The sequence below is a fragment of the Scardinius erythrophthalmus genome (genome assembly GCF_964197995.2).
Source record: "Scardinius erythrophthalmus genome assembly, chromosome: 16".
Classification (NCBI taxonomy): Eukaryota; Metazoa; Chordata; class Actinopteri; order Cypriniformes; family Leuciscidae; genus Scardinius; species Scardinius erythrophthalmus.
This window is the reverse complement of record NC_138236.1, coordinates 4,758,522-4,784,031: the sequence shown is the minus strand read 5'-3', so window position 1 is coordinate 4,784,031 and position 25,510 is coordinate 4,758,522. Positions and strand designations below refer to the sequence as shown.

Genomic DNA, 25,510 nt, shown 5'->3' with positions numbered 1-25,510 from the left:
AAAAAATTTAGTGGGCGGGGTTCGGGCTGGCACCCAGGCTAGTAGTCAGTAGTATTCCTTGCCAAAATATCAGTCTACCACCATATTTTGTCTATTTTTTCAGTGTTTTTCTTTCACGGTTTGGATTTAACCTTCTGAATACATGGTAACGGGTGGTGATCTGGTCAAGGGGACATTGACTGTGGGATTGTGATTGGGATTGTGCCTAACGCTCCAGCAGGACAACAGCCATCAGGTCTCGGTTAAGCCTGTTATGTTTCATTCAGAACAAATCATTATGCTTTTACACTGATAGATGGCCTTCAGTCTGATATGGCCTACATATGTCTGGGGACCAGAAGAGATGTTTGTTGTAAGACGAGCGGTGCAGCACACACACACACACACACGCATGCATTAAAAAGTTTAAACTTTTGTTTTATATTAAATGTAAGAAAGTGCAAAGCTTAAAGGTGCTGTGTGTCATTTTTCTTTCTTTTTTTTACTGTACTAAAGCACAAAAAACATATGTTTGCAGAGATTTCCGAAACATGCTAAGTTACCTTACTTATACTTAACGTGATAAGTATATACTTGTTTCTCCGAAAAACAATGTTACAGCCAGTTATTCTACTTTTGAAATGTGCGTTCCATGACTGTTACGTCCCTAAAGTGGCTAAGGGCATGAGGGAACACAACATAAAATAATTTAATTCCCGGATAGTCAGCCTGGTTAATGTTTTTAAGATGCTGGTGCAAAAGGACACAAAGACAAAAGAATAAGGTTGAAATCAGGAAAATACATGTATTTATTCATAGCACCAAAGTGCGCAAATGAGAGAGAGACAAATACCGTACCGAGGGAGTAGGAACTTGAGCGGGGCTAAATTAAAGAAATAAACAAAACAAACCCACAATAACTACTTCGTCCCCACTAAACTACTACCACAAGGAAATAAAGCAAAACAAAATCAACGGCGCTCAGCACGCCCTACTTAATCTACACTACCTAAAACAAAAACATACAATAATAGCACCCGCTCCTTACCTGATGTGCTTACACGGATTTCCCCTAGGTGTTGCATGAATGGAAGTCACGTGACATGCTTTCCTATTCACTACTCCCTGGCCGGTTACAAAGCAATACACAAAAAGAAACGTAGGGACTCAGGTCCAACATAAACCAAAAATAACAATGCTACGAAAAAAATAAACAATTAATCCGAAAATATAAACAGTGAATAACAAACAAAAGAAAACAAGGCACGCCACGCGTGAACCCAAAACGGACCAAACAAAGCTTCTCTCTCTCTCCCGCTTCCGGTCTACGTCACTCTTTTATAGTAAGGACGCCCATTCAAGTGTATCCTACGTCATAATGATGATGGACAGCCAGCAGCACCGCCCTGAGAGGTGATAGCGGAGAGAGAAAAACAGCAAAACAGGAAAAACAACAAAACAACAAAAACAACATATCCTCTGAGTATGTAACAATGACATAATGTCTGTTTTTGTTTTGTTTTTCACTCTATTAACAAATCAATTCCAACACAGGATATTTGGTGAAAATAATAAGGAAAAACACTGAATGCGTTCGAAAAGTCTTCTGCATAACGGCATGTCTTGATGTGGTGAAGAAAACTTTCAAAAGCTGCAATGCATAGATTAAAAACCTGCAAATAAAAACAAACATTAATGACAAAGGTGCACATATCACACAAATTACATCTCAGAAGACAATAAAACAGTATTTTAGACAAATATGACATGAGGAAAATAAGAAATATTGCCTACCATCAGATAATTATGTGGTAACCGGAAAAACACGATCATGAAACCAATGAATGCATGAACTCGTCATTCTGCAAAACGCCTTTTAAACTTTATATCAGGTCCTAAAGCAAAACTTTGGAGAATCATTTCAGTGTGTTATTCGCCATAACGTCTTGGAACTTGAGACAATGAATATTTGTATTCTCTTGGGAATTTTGTTTCGGTCTTCACTCGCTCTCCAGCGCATCCACATTTGAATTCTCCATACCAACGAGTTTCCTCAGGCACATTTTTTGCATGTGCATTCAGTTTTTTAATATTTTTACGTAGGACTTGTTTAGCCAACACTGATTTTTCACTTTGTGAACAGATTGACTGAGCACAATTAAATATGTTCGGTGAATATACATTTTAAATGTTATTTGAAGACCTTAAGCTATGATTAGTACAATGCATCTTTTTGCATGGGGATAACTATTTGGAAGTAATTTTTTCAGCCTATATGTGATTGTCAGTTTCCACAATTTTATTAAAAAAAATATTTTTTAATTACAATTTGTATCGTAATTAAAAAATAAATTCTAATTCTAATTCGTATCATTTAATATTCTGGATAAGATGATGAGCGTGTTGAGATCATGTGGTTTTTTTTTTTTTTTTTTGTAAGTTCTGTCTGAATTAATTTGCCCTATAATTCAATCAGCAAAAGAGATGTACTGTAGCTTGGCAAAAAAACATATTATGCAATATCCACAGAAGAGTGTGGAATTCAACTCATTTTGTTGCAATTGAAATTGTTGCAGTACAAATTGTTCTTAAACATGAGATAAATATGAGAAGTTTGATTTTACTCTGCGCTGGAGCGACAGCTTTGGATGTTAAAATCCTCTGTTGTGTTCTTCCGGCGGGGTTTTCTTTATGGTTATTGTTCTCTCAGCCATGGGATGAAGCCAATAAGTTTGATGGGCGATTCAGCAGGGGTAACTGCTACTATTACTCTGCCGTGTTTTGTGGCAGGATGGCTGTCCCTCAGGAGTCCTCCAGCAATAATAGTTTACAGTAAATAATGCTCAGCACTTAGTGACCGTTGTACAACGCGCCACAGTCGATGAAGTCATTAAACACTGGTACAGCTGTAATGAGAGCAGACGGGCTGGAGTCGGCTTTCAACTTTGCTTTTGTCCGCTGTTTAAAGCAGGTTTTGTGTACCTGGCGCAGGTAATCATCGTTGACTCATTCGACTCTACAGCCTGGTATTATTCTGAGAAATCAGATAGCCTAAAGTGCACTTATGATCTCCATTTAGCCAGTTCAGTCTAATCCTCAACTAGTGTTCGTTTCAGGCCTTGTTAATGTTTTTTAGGGACAGAAGTTTAGTGTAAGGCATATATATATGATTCTGATTGATTCCGATTCCACTTAAAGATTCCCTTAAAGGAGAACTCCGGTCAATTTTAACATTGAGCTCATTTTTTTGTACATTTGGAGTGCTGTCAATACAGAGAACAAAGACAAAAATCGGTGTTGCCTACACCGAGTTATTCTATTTTTAAAATTTGCACCCTGTTGACTTCAATGGGGCAAGTTTTAAACCTGCTTTTAGCCTCTTAACATCCTTGATGTGTCATTACAAGTGCACAGCCATTGTGAGTGATTCCTTCAGAGTGAACACGGGTGAATCTGACTGCAGTAGATGTGAAAGATATTAATAAAAGTGATGTTATTTCAGCCACCGCACATACCTGTATTTACATCCTGTTTTCGGTCGAAGTCCATAGTAATCGATTGTCGAGTTCACACGCATAGGTTTAGTACCTATGATCACGCGCGTGAACTCGACAATCGATTACTAGGGACTTCGACCGAAAACAGGATGTAAATACAGGTATGTGCGCTGGCTGAAATAACATCATTTTTATTCATATCTTTCACATCTACAGTCAGATTCACCCGTGTTCACTCTGAAGGAATCACTCACATTAGCTGTGCACTTGTAATGACACATCAAGGATGTTAAGAGGCTAAAAGCAGGTTTAAAACTTGCCCCATTGAAGTCAACAGGGTGCAAATTTTAAAAAGAGGATAACACGGAGTAGGCAACACCGATTTTTGTCGTTGTTCTCTGTATTGACAGCACTCCAAATGTACAAAAAAATGCTATTATTATTTTTAAAGGAGCACCAACACCTTGAGTAACTATTCTTAATGATATGCTCAACAAAAATAGGGATATAAGCATTCAGGTGATCTCTGGTGGCCTGTGCACATAAGGGCAATCTCACACTACAGGACTGTAAGACTTCTGGATGTCTCTGGTGTTCACACTACACAACATGGTGTCTTGTCATAGCAGCACGCATACTATACACAACAACGCTGACAAGGTGCACAAACTACAAGACATTTGGTCAAGAGGCAGTCCCGACCAACAGCAGAAAAAAAAAAAACTGCAGGTGTTTGAGGTTTTTCCATTTATATCATCTGCACTGTGATTGGCTGGATTACTTCCACCTCGTCGTTGCACACTAAAAGATTACGTGGCGATACTATCAAAGTGGTTTGAAAATGTTCCAAGTCTGCCAATGCAAAATCTAGCCAAACATTGTGTAGTGTGAGCTTGCCTTAACCTGTGTCATCTTTAATATGGATGAGGTCAGTCAAATGCACGTCTGTTTGAGTGGTTGATATCTTGATCACACTTTTGCATGTTGCATAACCTATAATAACTGTATGATTATATGGCTAGTTGTATTGTATTATTTTAATTTAGCATTGTTTTTACGTGCTGTCCATGACCCATTTTAGGATTGTGACCCACTAATACAGGGTTTTCCAAATGTGGGTTTATGAGTTGTTGATTAAAAAAAAATAGAAAAAATAAATAAATTAGTAAAAAAAAAAAAAATGAGGCTGCACAATTAATCAAAATAAAATAATAGTAGTAATAATAATCATAATAATAAAGTAAAGTTATTAATAATTATTATTATTCTAATTATAAAAAAGATTTCAGATTTATTTAAATTGTGCAGCCCAATTTTTTAATTTGACATTGAATTTAAACCATTAATAATATAATAATAATTATTATTATTATTATTATTATGATTATGATTAGTATTTCTATTTTTTTATTATTATTATTTTTTACTGTTATTATGAATAATGTAAATTATGAATGTCATTAAATTATTAAAATATTAACTTAAAATTCTCAGTGGGTACTTCATGTAGATATTTTACTTAAGGCGTTTGGCTGACCATTTTTTGTGTAATACCGCTCTAATGTATAAGCTACCGAGATGAAGTTGAAGTCCCATGTAAAACACAACAGATATTCTATATTTTTCTGAATTAGTTAAATTATTATCCATGTAGCTTAATTTTAGTTATACAGAACTTTTCACAATGGACATGTTTCAAATCAGCTTTCCAGACAAATATTGCAGTAATAATGTCTTTAATTCTGAAAGGTCCTCATTTAGCAGTTCAGTAAAAAGAAATGTGTGTCTCAGTATGTTTGTCTCCTCATAGCTGTTTTCTTGACTGTGAAAGATGTCAAGCTGTCATTTGTGTCTCCACTTCTTCAATAGCACATTTATTCAGAACACCCGCAATGCATGTCGCACTCAAGTGACTGAAAATTTTGTCACAAGGTCGTCACGGGTCAGTGGTGTCACAAGACGCCCTCAGACCACTTCTCGGCACAGCTGCCAGTGAATCATATCATTGAGCGTGTTCATCCAGACTCAGAGAATGTCTCATATTGTCATAGTTCAGCTGTATTTAGCCTGTGTGTTTCAGCTGCCCACAATGAGACGACCCGACTCACTCCACGCGAGACAAACCCTCTTTATTGTGTGTCTCGCTTTCTGTCTCGTGCTCGGCCTTGTCTTTTAGAGCCCTTTAAACCTTCTCTGGTTGGTCAGCTGATCATCATCATCATCATCTCGTTGTGGAATCCAGTCATAAAAATGAAATTTACAGAATCTCACGGAATTTAATAAAAAGAATAGGGCTGTAGACTTAAACACATTGCTTTAGGCCGTGTGTCCACCAAAGTGTTTTAGCCAGCTGAAAACGCTGGGCGCTCTGCAGAAAACGCCTAGCTATGGGCGCTTGAGAGCGTTTTGGCAGCGTAGCATTTTTTTCAGTTGAGACGCTACTCTTGTTATGATACGAAATATCTACGAAAGTGTTACTAGTGTCTCATTTCACACATATTTTGTTTCTGTGTTGATTCTATATTAAAATGTAGATACAATGTAATGTATTTTCTCTGGTTATTAAATTATTTTGTTCCGTTATTATGCTTCTTGTCGTCGTCTGTTGACGTTGTACAAGCAGAATGTGGCGGTTGGTCGGTGTGGTATTAGTCCCGCCTCTCCTCCACTGTGATTGGACGGTTGTCAAGTAAAAAGTGACAGTGATGAGCGCTGCGTTTTACCCAAAGTTGAACATTCTTCAACTCTCGGCGACCGGTGAAAAACGCAGAGCGCTGAGCGCTTCAGTGTGAAAAAAAAAACCGCTCAGCGCCTCGTTACGCTCATGCCGTTTTAAAAACGCGGCGCTCCCATTGAAAACAATTGAAAAAATACGCCAGCCGCGTGAAAAAACGCTTTGGTGGACACACGGCCTTATGGACTAGTGTCTGTGAATATTAAAGCACACAAAAGACTGCTGTTGAAATCTGCTTGTTCTGCATGTCTCCGTTTTCATGGTGTTTTCAGCGTCTGCCATCTCACACCATTTCATTTGAGAAAACTATCGTCAGATAAACAAAGAAACTCAAAGGTCTTTGGCACTACAACCCATCTCAAAACTGAGATTGTTAGGTTCTGTTCACATAGTGCTTTTGAATTCCTCTGTGCCGGTTTTCCATTGGTTTTCTATGTAAACATGCACTACATGGATGTCTCTGTTCCACTCACATCTTTTACAGTATCTTGCACATAAGCACCATGTGTTTAGAAGACTGAGTTAAGTTGAACTGGTATAAACTCGCCTTGCTTTTCATTTTTTTTTTTTTCATGTCTCAGTTTTAAATGCAAAAACAAATGTTCATGTGTGTAAACAGTCCATTATTGATTTTTCGTTGCAGTCCTAAACTCATATTATTTTTCTCCACAGGTTTCAAGTGCCCCGTCTGTTCCAAGTTTATCTCTTCAGATGAAATGGACCTTCATCTGGTCATGTGCTTGACAAAACCTAGAGTGACGTACAACGGTGAGAATGTTTGTGTTGCTGCCTGCTTCAAGTGAAATGCTTATACAGTGGAAAATATGTTTGAGTCTCTCCTGTAAAGAAAGAAAGGCATTGTGTTTGGATGTATTTCAGGTTCCAGAGGAGAGCGTAATGCTGTAATTATCTCTGGCTGTTGCTTCTCATGTTAAGACCTGGCAGCCACCTCTCACTGTTTTATAGTCCACAATCTATCCGGCATAAACGGAACGATTTGGCTTCACAATAGGGATTGGTGATTTGTTGCCGTGTTGTGCAGTCATGTTCAAACATCTAATTTTCCAGCCGTTGCAGTTCGTTTCTTGCAGTGACATGCTGTGATGAGGAGCTTTATTCAAGCTGAGTTTGTGTTTTATGATGCGTCTTGCAGCTTTAATATATTTAATGTTTGTTTATTAAGGCAACGTGTCTCCTCGCACTAACACACAGACCTTAGGCAACTCCTGTCTATCCGACTGTTAACACCTGGTACTAAGTGGTGTAGTTCTGGGTAATTTAGCTCAAATAATACCTAATTATTTCACAGCTTTTCGATAATATTCAAAATTTATATTTGTGCAAATCCTAAAATCCTCTAAAGAGTGATATTATTATTATTATTATTATTATTATTATTATTATTATTATTAAGCTTGCAAAATAAAACTTAATGTCTTAAATGCTTATGTGCTTAAAGGCCATAAATGCTTGAACCCCGATAAATGCTGCTTGCAGCTTTAATTATTATTATTTTTATTTTTTATATTATTATTATTATTATTATTATAAAAAATCTGTTTATTTTATTTTATATCACTCTTTTAGATACATTTAGAGGAAATGCATAATTATACATTTCAGTAATAATGATGATAATATTTGTGCAATTAAAATTTCCTCTAAAAGGACTTAAAAGCGATTATTATTATTATTATTATTATTATTATTATTAAAATGTATATTTGTGCATTTCCTTTAAAAGCACTCGAGTTATATTTTATTATTATCATTATTATTATTATTATTATTTGTCAAGACAAGGAAAGGTCAAGAAACTAGTTTAATGACATGCTCTTTAGAAGACTTAATGAGCAAATAAAAAAATTAAAACCCATGTTGCTTAATTTTATATCAACAGCAAAATGATGTGATTAAATTTGGCCTGCCTATGAGATTTATGATCAGATTTCATTGACTGAAGGGTCTTTGATTTTGTGACTTAATATTGATAAAGCGTCTTACACTATTTTGCTCCACAATCATTTATTTTTATTTTTATCACAGCAAACATGGCATTTTGAGTGGATTGCTCATTGTTATTTAAGTCAAGCCAGTCTGGGTCTTTGAGGGTCTAGTCCTGCCTGTTGCATAAACTGCTAAGACTAGTTTTACAAGTTAGTCATACATTTTTTTTTTTTTTTTTTTTTTTTTATTTAACACTGATTCATAACTTGAAGGCAGTTAAAAAAAAGTGTAGATTGGTCTTATTTGATACCAAAAATGTTAAAACTGATTCACTTACTGCTAGTCAATCATACTAAGACACAGAAGAGTTGCTATGTTTATGCAACTGGCCCCTGATCTTGTACTGTTTAATGTGAGTCTTGACCTGACGTTAGTAGCGGGTGTAAACCGGCCTTCATTGGCTTTCTACTAACTCATTTATCATTGTTTTAAAAAGTTTATATAGTTAATATCAAATAGAATCTGTTCAGCCATAATCTTCAACCCGAGCGTGAATTTGTCCCCTTTTTCTGTCTGAATCTTTTAGTCGTCTTGTTTTTATAGCCCTTTGTCATGATTTTAGGCATCGTCAGTTTCCATAAACTCAGCGGGACAGATAGAGTCCTCCGTGCAGCTGGGGAATGTGCCAAACCGAGAGATGTTATAGTGAAAAATCTGATCTAAAACAACATGAGATTTTCAGCGGTTAGTGCCATGGCTGCCAGGTTTGTGTGACGGAGAACAACCATTGGGGGAAATAGTCAAGCCTGATAAAATCATCGCCATCATTTGAGAGCTGTATTTACTGAATAACAAAATTATTACAAAATATACATTAATTCAAGTTTTATGTGCAAGGCTTTATAAAAAAAAAAAAAAAACATTTTCTTGACACAACTTTTTGATTTATTCCATTACCAACCCTTAGTTTTTGGCTGAGAGTGAAAAAAGCCCCCCGGCTCATTCTTCCTCCGACTGACGACAACAGCTAATTTTAGTACATTAACACAACAGCATTGAAGGATGCAAATAAAGCAGCGGTAAAATGAAAATCAATGGGGCTGGTTGAATGAGGATCATGTCTTTCTCTCAAAACCTCTGTGGACAATAACTACATGCTGTTTTATCCTTCCTTAATATATCCTTATCCTCAGTTCTTCTATTTGGTGTGTTTTAGTATATTGGTAGGTTGTGTAGTATAAACTAGTATTGCAATCCATTCGCAGCACGTATTAATCAATTAATCAATTTATGATTGAAATGGATGAATGGCTATGAATAGTTGTGGTGTTTTCAAAGGAAAGCACTCTTTCTTATAATAAAAAACAATTTGTTAAAGGTTTAGGTATATTACACATATACATACATGCTTGCATACATACAATATAAAAATAAACAATTCATACTTAAGAATTGTGCAAACTTACTAGGACATTTATTAGGGAAGTGAATATAAACTCAATTATGATTACAGGATATATTTAAAGTTAAAGTTTACTTTCTTAGCTCGTGTTATTTTGGTCCTGGTCTCATTAAACAATTTGTCCGTGCATATTATTATAAAGAAAAAAAATGTTTGTCTTTATAATCTTTCATCAAAGTAGAGAAAAAATAAGCTGCTCTCTTTCTTATTTTACAATCACCTTCCAGTCAACTCCTCATGGATAAAATCAAGTTCTGTCCTTCGGTTTTTCTCGTTCAGTATTCTGTTTTACTCAGAAACATGTCAGATTATGGAATATAAATGGATAACATTTTCCTGGTGAACATGGCAGGTTCTTGAGGCTTTAGAGGGATATGGCAGTGTGTGTGTGTGTGTGTGTGTGTGTGTGTGTGTGTGTGTGTGTGTGTGTGTGTGTGTGTGTGTGTGTGTGTGTGTGTGTGTGTGTGTGTGTGTGTGTGTGTGTGTGTGTGTGTGTGTGTGTGTGTGTGTGTGTGTGTGTGTGTGTGTGTGTGTGTGTGTGTGTGTGTGTGTGTGTGTGTGTGTGTGTGTGTGTGTGTGTGTGTGTGTGTGTGTGTGTGTGTGTGTGTGTGAGTTTGTCTCTCCATCTCTTGCTTCTCGCTGAAGCCCATAGAGCAGCAAACACCAGATGCATGCTCTCCCTCCAGGGCCCGTCTCAACACATGGCCTCTGCTGCTAATCTGGGCCAAACACACTCGCAGCACCACACGTAGAGCACTTGGCAGTGAACATAATAGGGCAGATGATGAATAAACCGCTGTTGTGTCTGTATCTTCACTTCAGCTCTCAGACGTTTGGAAGGAAGCGCTAGTCAGGAACCAGATGCTTGCCACATTTATTAAACACTCTCAGCAAACACAGTTAGTTCATTAAGATTTATTAGTTGAACTCAGGAGATCAAGAGCCATTAGATGAGGGAACATCAAGTGAAAATGCCAGGGCAGGCAATACCCCAAATCACCAAAAAAATATGTGATGTAGGATTTAATAACATTTTTCCACCATTATTTTTAAAGCATCAGAAGCAAATTATAAATGGATATTTCATATTAAATTATAATATTTTAAATTAATAATAAATATATTTCTCATTAGGAATATTTAGAAAATCCTATATATTTATTAGAGCTGCATGATTCTCGATTTAAAGGGATACTTCACCTCTGGAAAGATGAATGTGTATTTAAAATAGGTCATTTATGTAGAAGAAATGTGAAATTATTTTTGAATTTGGAGCTTTCTAGACTAAGAAAAGCCAGAAAATGTATTTTTGGCTTATGTGGATGAAAGACAACAACTCCCAGAATGCACTTGCTTCGCTGCCCTAGGAGGCCACTCCCAAGCCACGCCTACCGGTAAGAGAGCGCAGTTGAAAACAACAAAGCTAAGCTACTAGCGAGTCTCCGTGACGAGTTTGCCCTGGATTTCGAGATCGCCCAAAATGTCCGGGATTCGGTTTTTGCGTTCTACAGTCACCATTCATCATGTTTACTGTGGCGAGCAGGATGAGGCTGACGGCCGCGGGAGAACGGCGCGAGGCCGGTGGCGTCATCACTGAGACGCGCCGGTCTCGCATCTCTCACGGAGGAGCGGGAATTTTCTTAGCGATGTTAAAACGCACATCAACCGATCACTTGTTTAGCATTCATGTAAACACTACATTCAGATTCACCAATCGGAATGAATTCAGTTAGATTGAAACAAAAGGTGTGCATGTAAACAATGAATGGCGACCGCAGAAAGCAAAAGCCGAATCCCGGACATTTTGGACGATCTCGACGGCCGGACATGCCCAGGAAAAAGAGGATGGCATTGGAAATCAAACACACTGGCACTGATCTGTGATAGGTCTGTTAGCACATTAGGTCCAACCCCCTATGGGCGGGTTTGAAAGGGTGGGAACTAGTGCTTGTAGTCTCAACAGAAATCCGCCCCTCTTACACTTCCTCCAACGATTTTTGCGTCATTGTGGGAGGAAGTGTAAGAGGTAAATACGGATTTCTCCCGTCTCAGGGGAAAATGAGAGTTGCACGACCATTCAGTAGTATGACTGGGTTTCTAACAATGCAAAGCTTAATGCAAATGGGTGGAGTGCTCCTTTTAAACACCCACGTGATCTCATTGGCTCTGCCTGTTAAACCTCTGTCAGATTCGTTCACGACTGCCGATGCCGTTGTCATATATAGGTATGAAACAGCTTTACAAACAGCATTGTTATTTCTGTTACAATTCGGATGATCACAGAAGTACTGGGATAAAAGTTTATAGTTCGGATATAAACACTGATGTCTCCGGTAGCGACCAAAGTAGAGCATCATCTTTTGAAAAGTAATTTGACACTTCAAATAAATGCATCAATTGCATTGTTACACCAGTAGGTGGCAACAAGTGTATTTCTCACTGAATCATTCATTCAAGAGATTCGCGTATGTTTGTGTGTGTATGTGTATGTGTGTGTGTATGTTGCAAAATCCTTTAACCAAAATGACCAACCTTATATGAAACCAAACAAATCGTATGCTTGAATGTTTCTGTAAATTTTGCTCGTGCATCACCTCTCAGCATCTAACTCTGTGTTGCATTTATACAATGTTTTGAACGTGCAAACATGTCCGATTCATCTCGCTCTGGAAGAAACTTTGAGCTTAGCATTCCCATGATGAACAGCAGCCACACATGCTGGTCCTGTTGCACTGCTCAGCCTGTGTCGGTCCGTGTCCTGCATGAAGGAGAGCGTGTTCAGCCCGTAGCGGATCCCAGCAGTCAGTGCTGCATGCTAAGACTCTGGCCGTGTGACAGGAAATCCCTCAGCCTCGCCAACTTCTTAAGAGCGAGATTGTGAGGGCAGGAAAAAAGGCTCTGAGAAGCTGGGCCGGATCGATAACTGTCCGCTCTGAGTTATCATGAGCATAGCGCTCTGTTCAGCTTTAATTAGCTCTTCAGCTGACGGGGCCACTCTGTGACGCATGCGTGCGCGTGTGTGTGGTGTGTTGTGATGATGTCCCCGTATTGTTGTACTTCCTGTGCCACTTAATCAGAACTGACAAACGTATCAGGCCATTTCAAGATACATGGAGGATGAGCATTTCTCTTTCTTTCTTTCTTTCTTTCTTTCTTTCTTTCTTTCTTTCTTTCTTTCTTTCTTTCTTTCTTTCTTTCTTTCTTTTATTTTTTTATTTTCTTTCTTTCTTTCTTTATTTTTATTTTTTTATTTTCTTTCTTTCTTTCTTTATTTTTATTTTTTTATTTTCTTTCTTTCTTTCTTTTTCTTTCTTTATTTTCTTTCTTTCTTTCTTTCTTTTTATTTTTTATTTTCTTTCTTCCTTTCTTTCTTTCTTTCTTTTTATTTTTTATTTTCTTTCTTCCTTTCTTTCTTTCTTTCTTTCTTTTTCTTTATTTTCTTTCTTTCTCTATTTCTCTTTCTTTCTTTCTTTCTTTTCTTTCTTTATTTTTCGTTCTTTATTTTATTTATTTCTTTCTCTTTCTTTTTCTTTTTCTTTGTTTTTTATTTATGTATTTCTTTCTTTCTCTTTCTTTCTTTCTTTCTTTCTCTCTTTCTTTCTCTTTCTCTCTTTCTTTCTTTCTTTCTTTCTCTCTTTCTCTTTCTTTCTTTCTTTTTCTTTTTCTTTTATTTCTCTCTCTTTCTCTTTCTTTCTTTATTTTTCTTTCTTTATTTTATTTCTCTTTCTTTCTTTCTTTCTTTCTTTCTTTCTTTCTTTCTTTCTTTCTTTCTTTCTTTCTTTCTTTCTTTCTTTCTTTTATTTATTTTTAACAAATCTCACACCATAGACACCACATTGAGATTACCTGCTATAAGCGGTCAATGATAAATGCGCCTTGAGCATGTTCCTGAATACTGATATAGATTTAGCAGATCTAATAGATAGAGGCAGCTCGCTCCATAATCTCGGTCCCATAACAGCGAAAGTGCGGTCACCTTTATGAAGGCCTTTAGTCCTTGGTACGACAAGAAGTATTTGATTTTCTGAAAGCAATGAAATAAACACATAGAATAACATTATAACTTTCAACACACTCAAATGCAGTTTAGTGTGATAGTGTAGACCAAGTGAAACAGCGCTGCGTTACCTCACAAGTTTCATTCGTCAAATAAACTGACCTGTGTGAGTAGTAATTCTGCACTTGCGGGTAGTTCGGTAGAATTAAATGTCCTTATTCCTTTATATCCGCGGGACTTGCGTGTGGCGCTGATATCTGTCTCTGATTAGCAATCGCGCCCTGCTTCATACCACACATGTTAAAAACATCAATGTATTCACTCATCCATAAACATTATCAGATCCTTCGGCATGACGGCAAGTTCCATAATTCCGCTTATGCGTCATCAACCTACGCTTTTGTTATTGTAAGAGGTTAGCGACCCCTAGTGGCGAAAAAACACATTGTAGCTTTAATCATGAACAGCTGGAAAAGTCATGGGGCTTTTGAATATTATTGTGGAAAATAAGGGGCTTCAGAGTTGAAAGGTTTGAGAAACACTGCTTTAGAGGGTTACATTTAGGGCCGAAGCTTTAGGCTGTGTTTACACTGCAAGTCTTAATGCACAGATCTGATCTTTTTTTTTTTTTACCATATCCGGGGGTTCTGTTCCGCCTGTTGACATTTACTTTAGATATGACTGGTATCTGATATCTGTGTTTACATTAATCCCCGCCCAAAATGATTCTGTTGGTGATTGCTTTGCGACATGGTTGACCCTCGGGTTTTGAATGGCCGTACTAAAATGATTTTATAGTTCACGTCGTTGGCATATATTATAATTATTTGGCAGCATGGATAAGTTAAAAGCTGTCATGGATGTTTGTAGCACAAAATCTGACTTGAACGGATAGACTGAAAAAATAACTGTAATTTTCGTTTGTTGTTTTATCTACAGTTTTTTTAGATCTCGAATTTTGAAGTGAAAAAAAATTCGATCTGTCAGATGCGAGTAAAAAATCAGATTTTTTTTTTGTGCCCGTGTAAACGCAGCCTTAGTGTAGTTATTTCTGTTAGTAACTTGCAGTGTAGCTAACTACTTTTTCAAAAGGGTAGCTTGGTTGTTTAACCCTGTAAAGCCTGACATATAAAACATATTTTTTTTATGGAACAGTTTATTAACCTTTAGACACTATTTTTTACAATTTGCACTAGTATTTATTTTTTTATGTATTATATTTGATATATCAGGAAGGATTGTATGGCTCATATTTGATGATATAGTTAGAATATGAAGTGAAAGAAACACTTACATTTTATTTAAAAAATAAAACTGAGCCAAACTGAGCAAACATATGCAATTTGGTTCAGTTGCTGATATAAATATGGTAAAAAAATAATATTAAATTCTGATACTTTATAATGCATCAATGAGACCTTTATGACAGTATAGCGACTACTTACATAATGCATATAAATATCAGTCGTCTCCCAATAATGTCTTAGAAAGATGATATTTAAATGCTAAGTTTATATAGTTTCAAAACATATAATGCAACGCAATACAATGATGATTGAGAGATGAACAAATAAACTAATCAAAAACCTGATGTGATGGATTATATTTAATGCTCTCATTTGAACACGATTTTTAGTATAACTGCAAAAAAAAAGTATAAACTATCAATCAGACAACAGAAGGCATGTAATCGATTGTGTACATCAGGTTTTTCAAATTCAAAATTTTTGATCATGTTGATCCTTTAGAGGCCTTAGAATTTTGTGTATCAAATATGATAGAGTAGCTTCATAGGGTTAAACTTCCTATTGAGCGGCTTGACAAACTAGTTTCAAAGTCTCTGTCAGCTCTATTTAACACTTTATCATGTTTAAATCTTCTCAGCAGACTTTACCACAAAATCAGCACAGGAAATGCAGAAAAAGCCTGCAGGTTTAGTTTGTGTCTGTTATGAGGTTATTCCTGTTGTTTAGCTTGTCTTTATTTATCTATAGTTACATCTTGCTTACATGACTCTCTAATCATATATGCTAGTGATCATCTTGTATCTCGGTAACTGGATCATCTAATCTCCTGCTTAGTGATCCATCAAGTGTTGTCCAGCTGCGACATGCCTTTTAATTACTTTATAGGATCTATAGATTTCACAGTAAGGGTGCCATAATGTCCTCGATCATCCTAATGATACAGATGCGGTGCTCAGTCCCGAGGTGAGACGGGGTGAACCGGCCCCTGAGAGGGTGAATAATTTGCCGATCTTTTGTTAAGCCGTAGGGAATAGCGTCACCATGCCAACCACGCTGCTAGCGACCTGCGACCTTTAACTCGAACGTCTGCGGCGAGACGTGAGCTCGGATCAAATATGGGATGTTTGCTTCCTGTTCTCGGGGGAAATAATAACACGCTTCAGTCACAGACGCACTAATAACGGCCTGATCGTGATGTACATGAGGTCGCCACTCATTTGTCCTCATGTGACCAATAGTTTGCTCTTATTTAATCTCTGATTTCATATAATGAAAACTTGTCTAGGTCATACCCAGAACCAAAAGAAAAATATAACTGATTATATATCTCATAAAGGAACTGTCCATTTTAGGACCCTCATAATATTTTGCTCTGTGACATTATTTTCATAATTAAGGACTTTCTCATGACTAATGCATACAGATGTTTTTATCTCTGTTTTTTGTAATTCCTATTAGTCTCAAAGGTAATTAAACAATTTTACTATAATACAGTAAATACATACTATACATGGATGTTTGCTTCTGTTCTTTGGAGAAACTAGAACACACTTTAATAACAGCTGCACTAATAACTCTAATAACGCGAATTTATGAGTTTGCCACACATTTGTCCTTGTGTGACCAATAGGTTCTCATTTATTCTCGAATTTGACATTTAGTCTTCTAAAATCAATTTGTTTTTATATATATGTTGTAAAACGTGTAGAATTTACAGTTTTCACTTAGAAACTGCTAGTAAATTTCACAAATAATTACAAAGAAATGGCAGGTAACACAGTGAATTAACCGTGAACTTTTGAAGTAGAAAGACTGAAATAGTATTTTCTTGTAAAACCTACTCTCCAAACATCTGAATTTTGTTGTAGAATGCCTTGAGTTGTCTATTCTGTATCAGGTTTACTGCAATGTGAACGTGCTTTGATTTAGCTGGTCATGAACCCTGTTTGTTCATGTGAGAATCAAGAGTACAGGCTCTTGTACAGTTTCCCTGTGTGTTTTCTCTCTGATGAGTGATCAATCTCATCATGCTCTCCAGCGCTGTAAGTAAAACATGCAGGTGCCTGCCTTCCTGAACATAGACCACATAGACCACATTTCTTTCCATACTGCAGCAAATAGTTTTTTTTTTTTTCTCTTAGAAAAGTGTTCAGTTGTTGTAGCTGCAGGTTTGGGAATGGGGTTTATCAGCAGAAGTATTGCCCCAGATGAACAGCAGTCAGAGGAGAGAGAGATAAAGAGGTAATCAATACTCAACTTTCTCGTAGATACAGACCACAAAAAGAAAAATGAGAAGAAAATCGTCCAAAGTAGAAAGCCACAATGCCTTTTTGGCATTTTAAAGGGATTCACTTATTTAAAGGGATTAGCTGATAGATGTAATTAGATTTAGAGGTCGGCCAATACTGATGTCTATAAGTTACAGATGATGATTTCATATACTTTCATATATATTAAACGAGGCACTAAAAGGTACAAAAATGGCACATTTAAAATGTGTGCAGTGATTGTTTTTTCTTATCTCATGAAAAATTGTCCAGGTCTTACCTTAAATCGAAAGAAAAATATAATAGATTACGCTATATATTTCATAAAGTAACTGTCCAGTTTAGGACCCTTATTTTTTACTTTGCAACATTATTTTCATGGCAATTACCGGTAAGCACATTTCACTCTTTTGCATTTAACTTTTTTCATTCTGCAATGCATTTACATGTACATTTATTTATTTAGTAGACACTTTTATCCAAAGTAACTTACAAATGAGGAATATAACAAGCGATTGATAGAAACTATCAAGTAATGCATACAGATGTTTTCATTTTTCAGTGCTTTCGTAATTGCTATTATTCTCAAAGGTACTTAAACATTATTTTAGCTGTAATACACTAAATATGTAATAAAATCAAATAATATATATATATATGAATAAATATGCAGCACAACAAACAATACCATGGTGTACAAATATCATATTGTTGTTTTGAAACACACTAATGAATAAATATATTTTGGGGGCTAAATATGCTTAATTCTTGAAACTAATGTCTTGATGCAATTTTGTTTTGCATTTTGCATAATTTTCCTTTTGATTTGGGGGTGAATATGACCTGGACATCCCGGCAGTCTCTCTGCGTCTGGTGTTGGTGGATGTGCCCAGTTAGAGAGCGCAGGGTCATGATGAGGGTGTGATGTGGAGCGTGACATCATCTGTGCAGTGAGGCCAATCAGAGAGACACAAGAGAGGAACCTTTACAGTGACGTCACCTGCCAGGCTTGCCTCTGCGTTTGTGTGTCTTAAAGGGCAAAGTAAAGCCTGTTCAGTGGCAAAACAAGAATTCATTCGTTTTCAGTGGCTTGCGGTGACAAACATTAGCGACTGATGTTTCCAGCAAGTTCAGATCAGTTTAACTTGATGCAAATGCAGAAAGACTTGAAGGAGAAGTTATTGCATATTCAATACGGCTTTGAGCATGTACAAGGTAGATATTGATCGGCTTGTGTACTTGCATTTGAAGCACATGCAGTGTGTGTGTGTAAACTGTAAGCAGGCGTTCATGTTTACAGTGTCTCTCCCGGTGTTCTCCATGGCTGTTTGTTCCCGTCACTCTCTCAAGGTCATGACTGCTGGTTCTAATCACTGCAGTCGTACGACGGGTCGTACAAGTTCAGTCCACATTCTGCCTGTGTCAGTGTCACTGACACCACAGCTGAGCTCTACTTACACACACACACACACACTCACTCACAGCATGTTGTCTTCAAGTATCGCAGTCAAAAGTTGATCTTAAAAACAGAATCTTATTGGTGTGCAGGACAAATAAAATTGTGCCTATGAATTTCCCTAAGCACAACCTATTTTAAATTAAATTTTAATTTTAATGGATTAGTTGGAGCAGTGTTTTAGCAGGGTTTTTTTTTTTTCTTGTGATATTGTTTTCATGACAATTTAGTATATTTCACTCCAACTTCTCATGATTGTAATGTATTCAGATTTTTTTAAAGTGCCCCTATTATGCTTTTTCGAATATTTAGCTGTCTGTGAATGTAGAAGGTCTGCAAAATTTTAAAGATCAAAGTGCACGACAAATAAAGTTATTGTCTCCTAAAAGAACCCGTAGATTCCGAACTGACTAAACGAGCCGTCAGCAAGAGCCAGTGTCACTTCCTGCTTGAACCTACATAGATTTGTTACAAATTTGCATAATGCAAGTCTATGGTCTTCATTGGCTGCCCGCGAACATCATTTACTTTGACCCGACCTCAAACACTGTAGTTGTAGCTGAGCCCTGGAAGAGTTTGGTTTGTGTTGTTCATGTCAAGAAGATCATGTTTTCTGCGCTGCAAAAGCAAATCCACTTTGCAAGCACTTCCATAGGATAAGTAAGGACTGACGCTGTCATTATTGTTAGTATTACTGTGTAGTATCAGGTGCTGAGGAAGCCTCTGGAGCTGTAATTCAGATATGCTAATGAGTGTTCGTTTCCGACACGTGCTGTAAGCGGTAGACCAATCACAACAAACTGAGCCATCTGACCAATCAGAGCAGAGTAGACCAGTCACAACAGACTGGGCCATCTGACCAATCAGAGCAGAGTAGACCAATCACAACAGACTGGGCCATCTGACCAATCAGAGCAGAGTAGACCAGTCACAACAGACTGGGCCATCTGACCAATCAGAGCAGAGTAAACCCTAGGAAAGGAGAGATTTAGAGAGACTGAATTATTGGGGAAGAAAGGGGCACACATACACACACACATATATATGTGTGTGTGTGTGTGTGTGTGTGTGTGTGTGTGTGTGTGCCCCTTTCTTTCTTCTATATATATTTATATTTTTATATTTATTTATTTATTTATTTATTTATTTCCATAGACTGTAAAAAAAATATGGACGTAGTGTCCGTGACGTCACCCGTAGGTTACTTAAGATCGTTTTTGAAGCCTAAAGTGGGCGTAGCTGACCATCGCCATCTTGGCAGCGCGTCACTCCCGAATTTATTTATTTTTACAGTCAGACAATGAGCTGAGGTAACGTGACTGCTAACAGACAGCAGACAAATGGCTAATGATGACTAATGATCACAGCAGTGGGAATCCACCTGTCACTCAAAAGTGGACACACCCTTAATTATGCAGAAATTTAAGGCCTAATATAATTTAAACGGACGAGTTATAAAAAAATTCACCCCCCTCTCAGTTGTCATGAAGGGCAAAATTAGATGTATAGACCAAAGCCACTTTTTGCTCCAGGCTGTAAACATGTTTTTTTCTGCTGTAAAGCTGGGCATTTTAACATGGGGGAGATGCAGATTTGACTCACTTTTGTAGCCAGCCTCAAGCGGCCAGTCGATTAATTGGCGGTTAATTCACTTCCGTGTTGGTTTCAAGAGAGAGACAGGGAGGTTGCCGCTTGGTTATTCCTGGTACTCTAAAAAGGTATTCTCAATCTTTTTTTTTTTTTACTGTAATACAGTAAAGGCAGTACAACAAATGTACTATAGCTAAAATACTTTTTTTTAGTTTTTAGTTAATAAACTAATGTCTTAATGATCCCATTTTCTCTTGGATTTTGCATAATTTCTTTTTGGATTTGGGGTGAATACAACCCGGACACATTCTTGACAGGTTTTTAGTGAGATCCATCCCAACGGGCTCTTATATATTTGAGAGACGGTTGGGAAATATAATTATAAATTATACAAAATATATGTTTTTATGATTTATTTAGATTTTGGTGTGAAATATGACCGAGATTTGTTCTTGCCGGGTGAGATTGGCCCAATAAGGCCAGCTCAGCTCTTGGTTTGCCATGTTATCCGTGTGTTCCCAGATCTGGAAAGTTCCCAGTGAGAATTCAACCCTGTGCACTTGAGGTCAGTCGCTCAGAGTCCATGCGCCGCTGTCATCTGCCGTCTCATGTGACTCAGTGTACCGCTCATGCGCCGGCCATAACGGGAAGGTTTATCCAGTATTATGTAACAGTTAATGACTCTGTTTATTTTAGCCAGCGAGTGTCGCAGATGTCACCGTCTCGGCAGTTTAACAGCGTTCCCAGTGACATTCACAGCTCTGATACGCATCTCTGCAAATTGCTCATCAAGATGGTGTTAATATTACAGGAATACTCTGAAAAATTTAAAATTCATCTCATTTGAACCCATTTAAAATATAAAAATTATTAATGAAGTATTTGGTAAAATATATTCTTCAGAAGTTTCTCTTTCAAAACTCAGGGAGATGTAATGCAGTTCTCAGATTTGTTTCATTCAAGTATCAACTTGGGCTGAGATGTTTCTAAAATTCATTATGGGAAATAAAAACAGGCCCAAATGAGTCAATACATAGTTTTACAGTATAAGTATAGAACTATAAAATTAATTAATGAAATCAATTTATGAGAAATGTTTGAGTTCATATTGTGTAGGCAACATTAATTCGCACACTTCACCTTTAAGAGTTCAGGACACGCATATAAACGTCACTGTCCTGATAGATGAGAATAGTGTGAGAGCTGCAGCGCGGCTCCGTATAACATTACGACTCTAATCCGGTCAGTATTTGTGTCGGATCATTTCTGTTTCACTGATATATGATATTTATTCCTTGGGAATTCCCACCCACTAATGAACTCTAAGTCATATTAGCATAAGATGATGATGATAATTTCCAGTTAGACTATTAAAGGTCCCGTTATATGCCCCTTTTCACAAGATGTAAAATAAGTCTCTGATGTCCCCAGAGTGTGTATGTGAAGTTTGAGCTCAAAATACCCAACAGATCATTTTTTACAGCATGTTTAAATTGACATTTTTTGGGGCTCAGAAAAACGAGCTATTTCAGTGTGTGCCCTTTAAATGCAAATTAGGTGCTGCTGGACGGCACAGGGGGCGGAGCTTCATGAGCTCGCGCTCAGTCTGTCAGGACAAATTCATCTCACGGAATGATGATAATATCAGAAACTCTCAGTAACGGTGTTCATTTCGAGTCGGACAATAATGCCTACAGAGTCAGATTGCTGTATAGAGATGAAACAGGTATGGTTTAGCAGTTTAATTACGGTTATTATAACGTATTTGTCATCTGCTACAAGTCTGCTGTTTCGGACCAGGTCTGAATGATGATCAAACATGTACTGATGAGTTTAATAAAGTTTATTGTACATCACACAAAAGATGAAGCGTCAGTTTTACTTCAGAAAATCACCGTAAGAGCTGAGTAAACACAGTAGCCTAAGTTATAAGAAGTGCGCAAGTAGCCAGTAGAGTTGAGGGAGCATTCCTGTGGGCGGAGGTTAGTCTAAACACGGTTCTGGTGATGTCACTAATGAAGGAAGTAGAGGGATGAAGTCCAATCGAGCCGTTTTATGTAGTCAACTTCTGTTAAATAAAATATCTCGCTTGGCATTGAACTTTGAGCTTTATAATTTTACAGATATTATTTATACTCTAACAACAACATTACACACTAACTAAAGTTTGAAACATGGGATCACGTAGAACAGGACCTTTAAGATCTCTGTTTGCTGAATATACAAACTCTCAGATATTCAAGCATTGATATTGACATTCATTTTCTTTTCTTTCCTCTTAAGTGTTTTTAGGAAGTGCCTGGTTATTAAAATCATGAAGTTTGTGTATATTTTGTTTAGCTTTTGTTTACCACCTTCACAATAAAGGTATTTAAAGCTTCTAGAACTTGTTACTAAAAAGTTATGCTTACTATAGTTAGTGTATATAACATACTACTTTATTATAGAATCAGGGAACTACACTAACCTTTTCCACTGGTGGCACTTGCGCTACTAACTTTTTCAGTTACTGGCGCAAAACATGATTTGGTCGCACAAATTATTTATAGTAAGCCGCTCTGGATAATAATAAACAATACTGAAACTGTATTACATACAGATGTGTTTTTTATTTTACTTGCCTTCTTTTAAACCACATGCCTTCTTGTTTTTGTTTTCTTTAACATTGGTTGGGATAGATTTTCTCCTAAATGGATTTCAACATGCTATGGTTGGCACAGATGGGCAGACTCCTGAACTCTTAAGTAGTGATGCACCGATGTGAAAATTGTGGTCGATTCCGATAATAACCGATATTAATATTGCTGTTATGGCATAAAACAGTAAAAAAAAAAAAAAACAGGAATATTGTGTACAATTAAGATAGACTACTTAATTTATTATTCCAATGGCAAAAATATTGTATCACGATTTTTTTCAGGAAAATCACGATTCACGATTTTATCACAATTCTTTTTTATGTTGGTTTTACTATTTTGCGACTGAGCATTACAGCCAAAACTTATGTCCATATTTTAAAAACAAAGCCTTGGGTAACAAAACATATATAAAAAAATAGCAGACAGGGGCGAAGATAAAAATATGTGTCATTATTTTCTTTTTGTTATTAAATATTAAGATCAAAGATGCACATTACACATACACAACTTAATATACAAATTAAATAAACAGTGTTTTATGTTTTCAGCTACAGTATAGGTGTATTTAACAGTAGCATTGAAGTAATTAAATGAACAAATATGAAAATAAAACAAAATAGACTTCACTGTATAAATTATACATTGATACTTAATAAAGCTACTTCAGTCAAGAGCAGTGAGTGATTTTCTCTTTGCATTTTGTTGTTTTATTAACATTAAAGGAATAGTTCTTCTAAAAATTCAAATTGTCATAAATTACTCTCTCAAGTTGTTTTAAACTCAAATGAGTTTCTTTCTTCTGTTGAAAATATAAGTTATTTGGAAGAATGTGGGTAACCAAACAGTTGATGTACCGCAGTGACTTAGTATATTTTTCTCCTTTGGAAGTCAACGGGGACCAGCTACTGGATAGCCACATTCTTCAAAATATTAATATTATAAAAATATTAGAAAATATTAGAAGGAAATTAATACAGGTTTGGAACAACATTAGAGTGCGTAAATGATTTTTGGGTGAACTATCCCTTTAAGGACAAGCGGCAGCGTGTTTACTATTGCTACTGTCTCTTTAAGAGTTGCGCGCGATGCGTCTAATAGACGCATTTGACAAGCAGATTTACTCAATTTTCTCAAGTTTGCTTTCACTTTAGACATAACCGACTTTGTTTATCTAAACCTTGTGTGTATTTAACAGTATAAGCACAATAAGACTCGAAAGATAACTTAGTCCAGTATCCAGGCGCTGGTAGACAGGCTTTTAGTGCATGTGAGCTTCACATGTACGCGCTGAGGAAGGAACGCACACGTTAGAACCACTGATCTATATAATGTCATTCTATATAGATCAGTGGTTAGAACCAGAGCCGGTTCTAGACATTAGGAGGCCCTAGGCAAAATTCATGTTGGAGGCCCCCCACCCCCAATAAAAAAACACTTGAAACAAATATGATTCCTAACCTTTTTATTTATACAACATTTAATTTTAAAAGCAGTATATTTTTACTTACACAGTACATAAGTTTGGACACATTACTATTTTTAATGTTTTTGAAAGAAGTCTCTTATGCTCATCAAGCCTGGATTTATTTGATCAAAAATACAGAAAAATAATATAGTGAAATATTATTAAAATTTAAAATAATGGTTTTCTATTTTACTATACTTTATATTTCTGTGATGCAAAGCTGAATTTAGTGCCACGTGATCATTCTTTATTATCAAATGTTAGAAATGGTGCTTAATATTTATTTTATAACCTGTGATACTTTTTTTCAGGATTTTTGATTATTAAAGAGTTGTTTTAAAAAAGTCTTCACTATCACTTTTTATATATTTAACACATCCTTGCTGAATATTCCTGTTTTTTTTTTCTGTATTTTTGATCAAATAAATGCAGGCTTGTAGAGCATAATAATAAACTTCTTTCAAAAACATTAAAAATAGTAATGGGTCCAGACTTTTACCGGTACTGTACATATTAATCAAACTTTATCTACGGTAATCTCTTTTTTGTTTAATGAAGATGTTATTGTTGTTGTTGTTATTTTGCTGTTTTATTCAATTTATTCACAGTTCCAGAATCCCACTTCAGTAGATGAGCATAAGTGCTTTTATATTGCATTGCTACCTTAAATATGCTATACACAAATCAAGTGGAAGAGAAAGACACGATCGCTACTGAGCAGAAAAAAATATATAAAGTGCAATTATTGGCGTGATGTCAGGAATCTAATCATCAGCAGAATTTAGAAGATAGACCCATAGATATGAGATCCTTTAGACTATTTGAAACATTTAAAAATGTTGTAGTGTGTTGGCTTTTTAACTTAGAATACAGACGTCTTGTCTTTTAATTTTGTAGCTTTTTTACTAGTCAGCTCCCGACACGATGTTATTCATTGTACGCGCAAATTCAAAGCGTCGCGTCTGGGCACGTTAATGACGCTCGCGCTCTTTTAAACTCGTAATAAAGCGGTGAATGTTTTTCCAGAAATGACGCTGATCTACAGTACAAGTTTATATTTAGAATACATTGCAATCACTCCAAAATAGATGACGACAACTCACACACCTGCATTATGAGCTGTGCTTCTTTGTGTGCTTATTAGGCTTTAGCCTCGCAGCATCTGATGGATGCGTTCGTTACTTTCAGAAGCCGGCACACATTAATTGGTTTAACTGCAGTAATGTAACA

The 25,510-nt window shown here is 36.5% G+C and overlaps 1 protein-coding gene across 2 annotated transcripts in view; it reads left to right on the top strand.

Annotated features, from left to right (window-relative positions):
* The window catches only part of znrf2b (zinc and ring finger 2b), a 39,641-nt gene that overhangs the window by 6,208 nt on the left and 7,923 nt on the right, over positions 1-25,510 (top strand). For both annotated transcript variants that reach the window (XR_014031824.1, XM_081389130.1), the window contains exon 2: positions 6,883-6,978. Coding sequence is in view for 1 of the 2 variants with exons in the window: in XM_081389130.1 (XP_081245256.1) it covers positions 6,883-6,978 (96 nt within the window). In the remaining variant the exon portion in view is untranslated. The remainder of the gene's footprint in view (positions 1-6,882; positions 6,979-25,510) is intronic.